The sequence below is a fragment of the Pempheris klunzingeri genome, chromosome 13 (genome assembly GCF_042242105.1).
Source record: "Pempheris klunzingeri isolate RE-2024b chromosome 13, fPemKlu1.hap1, whole genome shotgun sequence".
Lineage (NCBI taxonomy): Eukaryota > Metazoa > Chordata > Actinopteri > Acropomatiformes > Pempheridae > Pempheris > Pempheris klunzingeri.
Genome location: NC_092024.1, coordinates 23,530,375 through 23,544,767, shown reverse-complemented (window position 1 = coordinate 23,544,767; position 14,393 = coordinate 23,530,375). Strand labels below are relative to the sequence as shown.

General features: G+C 43.0%; 1 protein-coding gene across 1 annotated transcript in view; it reads left to right on the top strand.

Moving 5' to 3' along the window:
* Positions 1–14,393, top strand: part of kcnh5b (potassium voltage-gated channel, subfamily H (eag-related), member 5b) — a 131,321-nt gene that overhangs the window by 96,772 nt on the left and 20,156 nt on the right. Inside the window, exon 12 of the mRNA XM_070843043.1 lies at positions 3,495–3,691. Within this exon, the coding sequence (XP_070699144.1) occupies positions 3,495–3,691 (197 nt within the window). The remainder of the gene's footprint in view (positions 1–3,494; positions 3,692–14,393) is intronic.

Here is a 14,393-nt window from a genome sequence, read left to right as displayed (position 1 = left end):
GGCCTGTAGTGTTTTTTCTTTTTTTCCTCGTTATCCTGCTGACAAAGAGACACGGAGACACATAGAAACACGACCTCCTGTGCGGGTCAATATAAAGAACATTGCTATAGGCAGCCCTGATGATTGAGAGCCAAATGATGAGCAGCACAGGTGAAGAGCAGGTGTGTGAGTGTTAGATAGTGTTAAAGGCTACAGAATAGAAGAAACTATCCTGTGTTATTTCCTTTTTTAGCACCCTGTAGTGGCATGTTGAAGGAAGGAAGGAGGTCAAACTGGGTGATTAGGACGGTTAACAACAATTCTTTGTCTGGCGTTCACTATCACAGACTCAGGATTGAAAGGGATGTGAAGACATGGAAGGCACGTAGAAGTAAACGCTCCTACTTTACCTTCTGGTGCCTAAGAGAGGGTGCGTAGACCTTTTGGTACCATGTGTTTAGTCTGTGAGCGTGTGCATCAAACACTGAGTGTAGTGTGAGCGACGCCTTTGGTAGTGGCTGAGTAAACAGCAGCGTTATAAAGTTCAGCCTCAGTGGTCACAGCACAGACGTGTCCATCTCCACCCACCCAATTATGACGGTCCGCGCTGTGATTTTTAACCCCACTGTCGGTGTCACCACCTCCACCGGCCCCCGGCCTGCGTGACCGCGTCCGCATCCACATGACTAATTGGCGAGGAGCTGCAGATCTCCGGGGAGCTCATTCCAGATGACTCCTGCTACCTGAGCCGCTGTTGGATGTTTTTTGGGGGGAAAGGGGGACCTGAGGGAAGCAGAGGAGGGACTGTCGAGATGAGATCCACTCACTCACACACACACACACACACTCCTGCATTTTGTGACAGTATGTTGGAAGCCTTACACATCTATTACTCAGGGTGTTGTGGCAGCTTGTGGACAGTGTGGACTGCTTTTGGTCACATCTTATTCAGGTCGGCTGTCAGAAAAACGCTGAGCTGATGGTTGTGGCAGGTGTGAAACTGATTTGAGTCCTGATTAACCCAGATTTGGCTTTTTTTTTGTCTGTGCAGCACCATTATACGCCATTTGCTGCTTATAAAAAAGCCCTTTACATGATATTTTGTCTCACTTGCTCTACATTACACCTCACTTCATGCTGTCGATTGAAAACCTAGACTTAATAAATCCTTTTTCAAGTCCACTTTATTTGAAAAAGTCTCTGCTCGCTGATTAGTTCCTCTCAACAGCACTCAGCGGCTTTTGGTGACATGACACATATAATTATGGCTCTTCATCCTCTTCTTATGTTCAGAACAACTGTGGCGTTGCCCAGGCAATGCTCACAAGCGTAAACAAGCGTTCATCTGCTAAGGGTGATTAGCATGTGGAATTTATGCTGGCAGTTGATAAGTCAAGCGTCCAGGTGGCTGCAGTTGGTTTGAAACCAATGAAAGAAGGCAGGTCAGTTCGAGAGGCTTCCAGCTTCTCCAGATTTTAGCTTATTTTTGTGTTTTGGAAAGGAAATAATGTTATTTAGACCTCATTCAAAATCTATGTAACTGTGTGATGTAAAGCACATTCTCCTAAAAATGTGAAAAACAAACACTATCTACTGATAGTTTGTTCCCAGTTCTTTAATCCTAAATGGACATGACAGCATGTTCTTCCTCAGGTAAAGGTGAGGATGTGATGTGGATGAGCTGCAGTAGCACAGACGTGACGCACACAATGAGCTCTAATGTTGTTATTAATGGGGGGAGCTGCAGATCAAAGTCTGCTGCGTGGCGTATTGAGGAAGGGGAAAAACACAGTTTGGTGATTTCATGGCCAAACATGACGCACTTGGATCCTCGGTGGGATCAGGAAGAATTAATCATCATACTGTAGGTGTGCGTCTTGTGACATTTGCTTCTTTCATCCCTGTTAAATGCAGATCGCTCTTCGTCATGACGCGCTGGTGGTTTGGCAATCCTGTGTGTCTCTTCCATCTATTTTGGTCTTTATTTTGGTCAGGTTATTATTACCCAGCCCCTGCAAAGACGTGTGTGCCTGCTGATGCTGATTATATTGTTAATATTTACATTCTCCGAGTCACTGGAGCAAATAATCACTCAGCCTGCTTACTTTTCCAGTTCATTTTGACTTAACAGAAGTTGAGCTGCTCTGAGCAGGAAGAGCCCCCCAAAAAAAGAAAGTACAAAAGTCCTAAAATTGGGTTTTATGATGAAGGTGGAGAAGGAGAGGATCTGTGTTCTCCTGATCTTGTTACCTCACTGTGACTGGCAGCTCTTCAGAAGATACTGCCGAGCCTCCAGCAGCTAAACACGATGAATCGGCCCAGTCACTGGACCCTTTTAATACAGTTTGCTCTTATTTTGCGTGGCACCACCTGCTTTTTTGTTCTCAGTCATGCCAACACTTTCTTTTTGAATTAACTTACAGTTCGGTGTTCTGGTTTCGGTGCTAAGTAACACTTGAGGGTGAGTCAAAGTTTTGAAACGCGTTTTTCTTTTCCTTCGTGTCTGCCATGTTTTCCCTCTCTCATTCCACTTTGGATCATGTTAGATCTGAAAGTGATGAAAACGCTGTACCTGTTACTTGGTATCAGCCTTTGATGGCGAAGCCAGCAGCTCTGGTTGCTAAGGACTTGGTCAGGTACAGCTGTTGCTAAGGGAAAGAAAAAAGAGGTGTGTGTTTTATGCAGAGATCCAGATTCCACCTTTTCTCTTAATATTCTAACTTTACATGAACAAGCTGACCATGAATATGATGTGATGTGCTGATCCAGAACAGGAGGTGCTACTGAGCAGCTCTTACAGCCCACTGAAGATGATATTTTATTTTATTCTTTTTATTTTCCTCGCTCAATTACGACGTCCCTTCACTGGATTCACAAGATCCTCATGTGAGAATCCATCCTATGTGTTTTTAGGGCCAAACTACTGTGGTTCCCACCGATCACTGCCAGCTATGAGCAGAGTGAAGGTGTGATGACGATAAGAAACAACTGTTGGTTTGATAAAAAACAGTAATGGCTCGATACTACTGCAGCATTAGTTGTGTCTGCACTGGAGAGGAAGAGCAAGAGTTTGAATACGTCATCTGGTTCATTGATCTGATTGGTCGACATTAGCTTGTGTTAGATACAATCACCTGCAACATGTGTTTTGACTGTTCTTTCACTGTCTGCATACCTTCTTCTGTTTTCTTGTAGATGTCACACGAGATTAAAAGATGTTTTAAAGGTATAAAAATGTGGCTTTGACGAAGATAATCTTAAAGAACACATTACTTAGTAAGCCATCGCTGGACTCCTAATGCCAGGACAGTGCATCTTAAAAGATCTCACAGGAACGGCTCATCATGTCGTCAGACAACACACGACACACCTGCACCAGCGTCTGACGGCGGAATCGATATGCATCCATGTGTAACATGCATATGTTCGTACATGATGAGTGTACTGCTGGCCGCTGTGTTTTATAAGACTCAACAGGTTAAACTCTTTACCTCACCTGTTTTCTTCGTCCTCAGGTAAAGGCGACGTGTTTGGTGACGTCTTTTGGAAAGAGACCACCCTGGCACACGCATGTGCCAATGTCAGAGCGCTAACGTACTGCGACCTCCACGTCATCAAGAGGGAGGCCTTGCTCAAAGTGCTGGAGTTTTACACGGCGTTCGCCAACTCCTTCTCCCGCAACCTCATCCTCACCTGTAACCTGCGCAAACGGGTAAGGTACACACACACACACACACACACACACACACAGCGCTAAACGTTTGGCTCAGTCTAAATAATAGCAAAAGACAGATGTTGTTCAGTGATGACTTGACTTCGAGTGGGATCATGGGATGTGCTGTCTTCACCATGATGTTGGGGAAAAGCTACCTGATGTGACAGAAATCCCGTTCACAGGTGAGGTAATGGACTGAAGTTTTGTTCCCCTTACGTTTAATCTCATTTATTTACATCATGTGACTTTATTCTCATGAAATAGCTGCACGTCACTATTAGGAAGCGTTAACTTCCTAAGGGGAGTGAATTATCCTCCGTCACTCATCTGGTGTCTCAGAAGAAGTTGGAGCATAAAGAGAGATCACTCCACTGACAGGAGACTAAACAAAATGCACCAGTACTTTGAATAAAATTATGGATTTCACCCACTTTGATACTGTTAGTGCACATCCCAACAAAACATTTGACATAGGTCTAGTAGTTTTTAGACATTTTAATACGGACATGTTACATATTGCAGCTTATCTTTCAGTTGCCGAACATCAGTTTTATCAGAAGAGTCATTTCAAACCAGGATTATAAACTCACAGCAGAGGAAATAAGATAACTAGCAGGTAGCCTGTGTTTTTACAACTGTCAATTAACATTTGAAAGTTCTCCTTAAGGCTGTGTCCAAAATCACTGCCTGATATTTTATTTGTGTCCAAATCTTGAATGTGAAATGTACACATCATGCAGTGCCCTCAAAAACCCCAACCATCAAAAACAGAGAAAGTAGTGTCTAATGCATGTTCACTACTCCGCCCATGCTGCCCCACAGTCTCATTCTCATGATGCTGGATTGTAAACTACTGCGTGTTTCGGACACAGGATTGATCCGTTTGGATTATTTTAGCCTCATCTGCTGCTGCTGTGAATCAGAGCGGCTCATTGGTGAAGTCTAAAAGTGAAGTGATTGAATCTGCTGAATGTTTTATCAGATTTATTTAGAATTTTAAGCTCTGTGATTGGGTGATGACTTCTTGTATCTTCGACTTTTCAGTCAAAGAACCAGATATTTTCTTGCACAGTTGCTCATCTTGTGTACTGATGCTTCAGCCAGGCCCATCCGAGCCTTGAAGCGCTTCAACCGTCTGTTTGCCTGAGAAGATGAACCAGACTTTATTGTGCAGGGCTGAGATGTAGACGGGAAATCTACGAGGGAAATCAGGGATTGAGGAGGAACTAGTTTTTTGTCACTTCTCTCCCTCGATGAGGACAGTAGTACCCTGACATCCCCTCCTATTCTATTTCCTCCTCTGCTTTTTCTCTCATAACAAGTCTGTTGTTGTTTATTTGTCCTTAAGTTGTTTTTCATACTTCATACTCCCTCAGCTCGATAGGTCTTCTCAGCGTGCCTCAAACATAATAAATTATACATACGATAGCGGTAGCCTCATTATGTCCCGTGCCCTTTAGCCGGTGCTCACTGACGTCCTAGCAGGCGGTGTCTTCGCTCTGAGCGCCTCATCCTCTCCCTTTGTTTATAGATTATAATTTATTGATACCATGTAAAGGTATGTGTGTGACCGTATGCATGCATATTCCAGATGTCCCTTGAGAATATCAGTAATTAGGTGTGTGTGTGTGTGTGTGTGTGTGTGTGTTCAGAGTATATCTACAGTATATATATTGATCGCTATTGCCTAAAAGAAATGATCTAAATGCAGCCGCAGTTATTGGTCCGTGCCTGAAGGAGGTGATGGCTGCATATCGATCCAGCCGTGTACTTTTTAATGCACGAACCGTCGTCTGGCTTCAACTCCAGATTTCCGCTCACAGACTCGATGCTGCTTCGTCACTGTTTTAAGTGCCCACCGCAGGAAATTGGTTTTCCTGATGGGCTTGATTTTTGCATCGCAAATCTGAGTTGATCATTTCACGCTGGACTGTTTGTTTGTTCTAGTTAACAGCACAGAAAAGTTGGTGCATGATTCTATACTGTGGATCTGATGTGATTCCCTGCATTGCTTTAGAATTATTCATAGTTTTCCAATCAAGTCATGAAGTTTTTGCTATTTTTTCACTGTTTTATTACAACTATTGTGTAGTTTGGATGTTAGAAAAGCTTCTAAAATACTTTTTTTTGTGTATTGCACTCAAGTCGTTTTTGGGTATTTGTTATTTCATGGGTCTGAAAACCAGAATCCACATTTTGAGCCTGTTTTAGAGTTAAATTGAGTTTCTAAGCATTAGAAAACAGTCCGTTTAAATGATCATTTGTCATTGTAAACTTTATTTTTCATATATGTTGAGTTGTGTTCGTGTCTGTATTTCACACTTCACATATCCAGCCTACCTGCGACACACCGACTGAAACACAGCCGTATAATTAGTACCACATTACATAGAAACCTCCCACTGACTTTAGTTACGTGTCTTTTCTTTTCTAGAAGATTGTGTTAACCTGTGGGACTCTAAAAATAAATAGCTGCACGTTGCACAGTTTCAGCAGTAAATCTATCGTTACATCTGCTTTTTTCTGCTTTACATCTGCTTTTTTCTGCTTTATTTTTCTGTGGTTTGCATGTTGGCTTGACTGAGACATAAGTGTCGGTGCCTCCTCAACTACTGAGAAAACTTTAGGTTCATTTAAAAGACTTATTGTGGAAAAAGAACAGTTCTCAATTAGAAAGAACAGGATGCTCATTTTCACTGTATCCCCTGTGTGTGATTCAGGCTCACTGCAGTGCAGCAGTTCTGCTAAGTGATGTTTTAAAATGAGTTAAAAAGTAAATTTGCCATTACAGTAAGATAATGGCTCTTGTTTTGAACACAATCTCTCTTCATCACGGGTTGGTAACCCCCCCCGCCTGCTTCGGAAGAAAGTGTACCGATTCAGCACACCTTTAAAAACCTTTAAAACAAGCCTAGCTGTGCCGGGAACATGAGAAGACACAGGCAGACAACTCTCTCTAAACTGAGGTAATCGTTCAGAAGGACACTTTATTCTGCTGTGGGCAGCAGGAATCTGACCCAGCGGTGCGCTCGTGTAAACACAGAACAGAAATAGCGATGTGGGCAGAGCTCTTTCTTCTCTCCTCTCTTAGCTCTTTTGTTAGCGGGGTGCGTGACAGTTGCAAGAGTGCCGCCATGATGAAGATAAACAACTTGTAGTGGGACCGAGGACGAAGCCTGTGGGACTCCGAGGAGACCAGGGATGTGTGTCAGCTCTAACTCTCCCTGTCACTCATGCAATAATGGCTGACCAGCAAGCTGCCTCCATAAACACTTTCCTTTCCCCCTCTCTCTCCTCGTGAGCCTCTCCGTCCTGCTCTGACTCTTCTTATCTCTTTAGTTTCCCCTGACTTTCCTTATTTTCACCTCTCTGTGGTGCTTCTTTGTACTTGACACCTAACTCTTCACGTGTTGTTTTAAACGGCGTGTTGGCCAGTGCTCATTAGGCAAAAGGCAGTAGTCCCCCCCCCCTCACAGCGTCAGTAATCAGGTGAAGCTGCCACCTTACCTGCATTGCACCTATCTGTCCTTTTCATATTATCTTTATATTTGCTTATATTTTATACTTGTATTTCTCCTATGTAGCTCGGCACTGCATTCAGGATGTCATTGCACACGAACAATGACAATAAAGGTGTTTGTACCTGTAATTATATACCTCAGATTACCTGCTGGTACAGTCCTACTGCCTGTCGTTACTGGTTACTGTGACCCAACGAGTGCTTTCATGGTCGCCCCCCATGGCTGCATTGGTGTGCTAAAATAGCGTATTGTAGCTCTGCAAAATCTAACCAGTGTTAACACTGGACAGTTGGTATCATGACATAAACATTAATTTTAGTTTTACTTCCAAATCAGTGATAGAAAACAGAGAAGATATCCAAGAAATTCAGTCTGTTGTATTTATGTTTTAGATTTTTAGATCTGTGTGCAGATAGTGTCAGTGTGCTTCCATCATCAAACCTCTCCATTTGTAAATGTTTTCCTTCCCACTAACGATATTTGAACTTAAGCCGTCTGCTTGTGAGCCGCTTCACTGCTGCACGGTCGCCATGTTGGAAGTTTTCATGTTCAGAAACTGAATTCATCAGCTCATCATTGACCAAGAGAAATAAGGAAAGAGGTAAAACTCATACTGTTTTGTCTTTTGCTGAATTTTTAATAGAATAATTTAGTAAAAGGGCAAACATTTTTCAAACTGACACACAAACAAAAGTATAAAACATTGAATGCATGCTGCATTGAATATGTATTGTGCTCTTTGTGCCAGCTCAGCTTTTCTTAACATCAGAGCACATCGTGAAATATTACTAAAGCATAATGTAAACTTATAAACTATGCACATGTTCATGAGACTACTTTACTGCCTATGTGTGCCTCTCTTTCAAAATAAAAGTCCTCAGAGGTGCTCATGAAAGGTTTGCTTACACGTGTGACTCCTGTACAAAGGGTCTTGTTCCTCTCTCTGTTTGTATTTTTAGATGACTCTTGATGTGTCAGCCACACCAGTCCAGTCTAGACTTTCAGCAAGCAGCTCGATACTGCCGACAGATTACAGCCAAGTCTGCAGTTGGACTCTCAAAGGGCACGTTAGGATGCAAAGAGGCTGAGACGCTGAGCCAGATAACTAATATCTGGTGGTATTTATAGGTGCTCAGCTCCTTGAGGTTATTGGCCATGATGACGGGCAGTCATTTGTCTCTGTAGTTGTCAATAACCTGAAATACAGAGAGCGTGAACAGATCACAGTCAATAGAAAGATACAGTATGTTACTGTCGCAAAACTTTTGGCATTCTCCGTGCTCTGTATCTCTGTATCCTTTGACAAGACAAGATTTTTGAATTCTTGTAAACTGACAGCTATAAACACACACTCGTGAGAAAGAAATGTCTCTCAGCCAAACTACAGCAGCTCCAGCTCTGGTTGTCCCTGCTGGTCGTCCTCAGCCTCATCAGTGGAGCTACAGGACGAAGGTTTAAACTGTACGTCTCTGAGCCTGATGAACCTGAACCTGTCTATTTGCTGACAGCCGTCATTCATGCGATGCTGTTAACACAGTTCCCTGCAGTGTGTTATAGCTGCACCACCCCATTTTGCCTGAAAGAAAGAGCGCCACCCTTTTTTGCAGTTAAAGCAAAGTGCTGCGGAAACAGACTATGGGAATAAATGATGACATAAAGGAAGCCTGTGACTTAAACGTCCACTGATTGCATGAGAGGAAACATCTGATCTGTGTGGAGAGACGAGGACTTTCCTCAAGTTAACACCAGCTGAGCATAAATGTTTGATCCACCACATTTTCTACCTCGTTTCATTGTAGTAGATCTTCAAACTGGCGTTGACATTTACTTTTTCAGATTTGCTGAAAATGAGGTTAAAATGGTGATTACATTTGGACGGACGCTGGACTAATGTGAACACTTCTTGCAGACAGACCTGCTGTGTTTTTACTGGAGAAGAAATGGTGTCTGTGGAAAGTTGGACATGCTTACTGACTCTAAAGTTTGGATTAGATACTCTGGACCCTTTTACCTGAAAGGGATGGCTTCAGCTTTTATACATCCATTTTTTTTGCTTACTATAGTTTTAGGTAAACAGCGGGACTAATGGAAGAACTCCTTTAACACAGAGTAGACATTAGGTCCTCACCTTTTACAAGCATCACATTCGTCTTTGTGGCAGATTTAGTGGAGAGGTAAATGGAGAAAATGACGAGATGCAGCAGCACAGCGTGATCCAGCCCGGGACGCGGCGCAGTCGGGGTTTCACAGTTGTAGTGCACCAAACCTCCAGTCACCAGAGCTCTTATTACGTAAGTACTCTGTAAGCGTGGCTCTCCTTTTTAGTACTTCCCCACGGCTGTTGAACGCCTCTTCACCTGTCTAAAAGAGATATATTGCCTCTAGAAAAAAACTGCAGATCTGCTGTTTCTCTGCTGTTGCTTAAGGGTTTTGGCAGGACTTATCCTCGAGTCCCAGCGCTGCAGCTCTCTCTTTGTTGGTAGAAATTTCTTTTCTCATTGCTGGGGAATTGCTAATGACTATTCATCACAGCCAGAATCGCTTTATCTGCCAAGTTCAGTAAACGTGCAGGAATTTGTAATTTTAATGCAGGAAAGTAATAATAAAAGTAAAGAGTTTCGCAGCAGCAGAACACACAGTTTGTGATGACCCCTCAGAAAACATAGCATCAAATATGTACCCTGAAGAAGCTTTCTAGCCTTTTTAGCCTCTTTCAACTCGTACTTTTGGTTTTACGACACATTTTCTTTATGATTTAGTCTTGTTAGTGATCTCAGGAAGCATTTTCTAGCATAAAAGTGCTTGAAATCACTTTACAGATAATGTAAAGCATGTATGCACGGTGCATAAACATCTATTATCCGCTCAGAAAACGTTTTCATCAGTATGGAAAGAGTCCAGTCTTCTGGTGACAGCATCAACAGGAGCTGTTAACAGGAGGTCACGCAGCAAAACGTCCAACATGTAAACAAAAAAAACCACAAAAACAAACAAGGCCTCTCTTTACTCATCTCCATGGCAACATTATTCTGCCTGTTTGTATCACCCAGAATATGATATGAACCCGAGGGCAAACATCTCAAAATATATGCATCCCATGAGAGCAAGAAAAACAAAAAGAGCAACAAAATCAATGAGAAAACAAACTCGTTTTCATTTTTCACTGTCAGAGTATTTTCTTTTACAACTTGTGCTGCCAACCAACAGCGTCCCCAAATCCAGCTGCCTGTTTCATGGTTAAGATTTAATATCATAAATACAGTATCATTAAAAACTCCTGTGTTCTCAGGCCCTTGACTCGTTGATATATCCCTGCCTGAACATTTTCTTCTTGGCTAGTTAATTGACGCTGCCAACCTGCAGCGGCAGCAGACAAACTGATCTGAACTCACACCAGGAGGAACTGGCTGCAGTTAACTCGCTGTGTTTCCGTCGTTGTTGTTCAGAGTTTCAGAAACCTAAATAAACAAGTAAACTGTGTTTTTTTTTTTTGATGAGGAGGGGCTGTTAAAGGCGTCTGCTAGGAGGCTTCACATGCTGCTCCGGGTTTTTCAGGACAGCTTGTGTGCTGGGAGGGACTGACTTCAGGGCCTGAGCCTGCAGACTGGGAGGCTTTTACCAGCCCTCTATTGGATTATTCATGTAACGGACAATAAAGGCGGATGGACGTAGCGGGTGTGTGTGTGTGTGTGTGTGAGCATGCCTACACTCAAGTAACACTTCCTTTTGTGCACTGAAGCAGATTCACTGAGCAGGAGTGTCTGTGTGTGTGGCTTAGTGTCTCACCTTTAGTAAAATGTGTATACGGTCACTGTTCAGGGCTCATTTTCTAAAAGCAAAGCAAACAGACAAGTAACTTACTGACATACATCAGTTGTTAACCCTTTAGAAATATGCAGTGATTTCAAAAAGCAGGAAGAGCCACAAAATTGATGATTGCATTCTTAAGGAGACGGTGAGGACAACAAGAAGCTTAACAGCAACATTCACAACAGGTTTGATCCATGAATCCACCAATACATTTCCTGCTTCAGGTAGAATTGGTATTTAAACAGTCCTCCTCATCCTGCTGTTCACATTCTGACATCATGAGACCAAGACGACACCTAACAGTTGATCAGCAGCACCTCAACACTGGAGGCTTCAAACAGGAAGTCCTCAGACGGAGGTGTTCACTGAGCTTAGAGGGTCACAGAGTGTCATCAGGAGGTTGGAACAGTGATACAGAGACTGGAAGAGTCACAGAAAGGAGAGGAGTGGACGTCCTTTGGCCACGTCCCAATTTATTGAGACACTGACATGTTTTGTTGTGGTTTACCTACCACTGTTGGTAGATTTTCTTTCAATAAATTGTTTAAGATGAATAAATCACCAGTGCATGCTGCTACTTAAATGTCCTACTTTCATGATATAATATCACTGTAGCATTCACTTTTTACATTTTCCATATATTTCACCTGAAAGTTGAAGATCCCTAACTTTTAGTGAGTAGTGTATTTTTAATGTTACCTGAACTGCTGTGGATAGTTTTTATCAAACTGTAGAGAACAACATAATCCTTTTTAAGCTGACATTAACAAAATGCAGACACAGTTGAATCGAGTAGCTTAAATTCGAGTAGCTTTCCTGTAATATGATAACATTCACCACTTCCACCACGGTTTGTGTGCATCAGTGTGCACATGCTTGTTCTCACACCCAGCTGATGATGATGATGATGATGCTGTACTGAGCGGGCGGCCAGCAGAGTTGTCAGAAGCTCTTCATAACAGGCTGCTGACCAGCAGCTCGCTCAGGGCAGAGCTGAACCGACGCTCGCTCTGTCCACTCGCAGCAAAACTGAGTTAACGTGATAACTAATTGATCGCTGAGAGGAAGTTGTTTCTGCTTTCCTGTGAAAAAGCTCTTCCCTCGCACTCAGATTCAGGCACTTTAGATTTAATAGGCACAGATTTAGGTTCTGTGAGACTTGTGTGCTCTAATGGAGGCTTTATACACACAAATACTGGCTTTATTGATCCGCTTTAATTGTTTTTTTCCAGAATCGATGTGTGCAGAAGAAGTTTTTCCTCAGTGGAATTCACTGCTTTTTTTTCAGCATGGTACCAAAAAGCCGGTCGAGCAGTAGATACATTTATTTTGAAAGGTCAGAGGTCAGGATCTGCTGCAGGAGAGCACCTCTGGAGCCGTTGATGCTGCAGCACGCCAGCGGCTTTCTGCTACACTCCTCTATTTTTGACTTTCTGGAGCGTCAGGAATTATTGAGCGCCGTGGAAGCTTTGCCGGTAAACCCTCCGCTGCCCGCGTGTCGCTGTGTGGCACAAAGCCAGGCAGTTCTGTCCTGGGGGGGGGGCGGGGGGGTGCATCGCTGCATCTTTGTCTTTTTCTGTTCACATCTGGAATTATAACAACAGAGAGAGAAACTGAGGTCTTGTGGTCGTCCGAGCTGCAGATGTGTGCTCTTAAAAAAAAAAAAAAAAAAAAGCATCTGCATCACGTACCAACAACACACGAGCTGTTTATGTTCATTGCACGCTAGGCAAAGTACACTTCATGACTTCTCACACACACACACACACACACACACACACACACACAGGCCATCTGTGTGCTCTCGGGCAGCAGCCGACTCTTATTCTTCTACCAGTGTTTCTTTCTCATTTATAACATTTCAAGTGTATTCATTTTCACCAATTACATTGTGCTAACAGACGTGTGTCGACATTACTTGCACAGCGACAGAAAAGAAAATGTTACAGAGTTGGTTCAGCGTATTTAGTTTCTATATTTGTGCGCTTGGCCTCGAGCTAAAGGCATTGTGGGACATTCTACGTTAATGCAAAGCCTGGGGCTCATGCAGTCCATGGCTATCACTTCACTGTGGTACAATCTAAAGTAGGCTGAAGCCTTGTTTGGCAGCAGGGTTACAGTAGCCCCAACTTTCCAAGGCTAAAAATAGAACTGGAAAACTTAACCCTGGGCTAACTGGCTTGTTGTGAAAGAAGGCTGAACAAAAGCTGAAGGCCAAATCTCAGTTTACAGAAGAGGATGTCCACAGGCTGTGGAAACAATCACCACACTTCTCGTGTGATCGCAGTGATTAGTGGCTCCTCGCTGACTTAAACCTGCTCTAATCTGCCATCACCTGCTCAGCTGGATGTCCATCACAAGCAAATGTGACTTCTGCCGACCGCCATGTGGTAGAACTAACTGTTTATAGCCACACTAGTAACGCCGTCGTGAGGCTGAGACTGGTTGCAGAAGAGTTTTTGGATGGAGGCATCGTGGAGATACATTTCTTGTTCTAACACAAATGGTGAAAAAATGTAATGTTTGGAAAAGAATGGAAAAATAACTGGTGAGTTTAGTGAAAAACTCTGTGATGATGATCTGTTAACCAGTTCTAAAGTCTTTGCTGTAGATGCATTTCTTTGTCTTTGTGCTGCTCTCCTTCATATTCCGCCTCAATCTGCAAAGCTTGTGACTTTGCAGTGACTTGCAGTTTTCCCAGTGGGGTGTAATGTAGGCAGCACAGACGGCTACAGGTTAACCTGCACTTGACCCATGTGTGCCCACTTTGATGGACATCAAACAGCTCTGTGGTGACAGCCTCGCCTGCTTTCTTCACAGCCATTGGATAACAGCCAGATTTGAGAAGAGTGTGTGTCCTGCAGGGGTTTGACTTTTGGAAACTAGAGCCAATCAAAGTTTGGGACATCGTCTCGTTCTGTTGGACGCTGGACGAGGGATAAGAACGTTACCCTACCTACCTTAGCATTAAACAACACTTAAATGTTTAAATCTACTGTGCTTAAGGTTGATTTATCGAGAGTATATGAGTGCAGAGAATCATGAATTGAGGTGGAAATGTTGTCCTGTTGGAGACACTAAATGAAAAGTTTAGTATCACCAAAGTTATTAGGATTCCTCCTCTGGGAACCATAAACATTTGTAGAAAACTGGATGGATGCTTACTCTAAACCAAAGTGCTGGACCGACAGTGTGGCTTAAATATGTACAAAGACCAGTGGCGGACCGTGCATTTCACACCTAGGCCTTCAGCAGTGCTCCGTCTGAATCAATCCACCCCTCAATAACTATTTTATGGTTATAAAAACCATCTTATTATGCAGAAATACAGTATAAAGAGCTGTTGCATCACAGATAGATAACTCCTG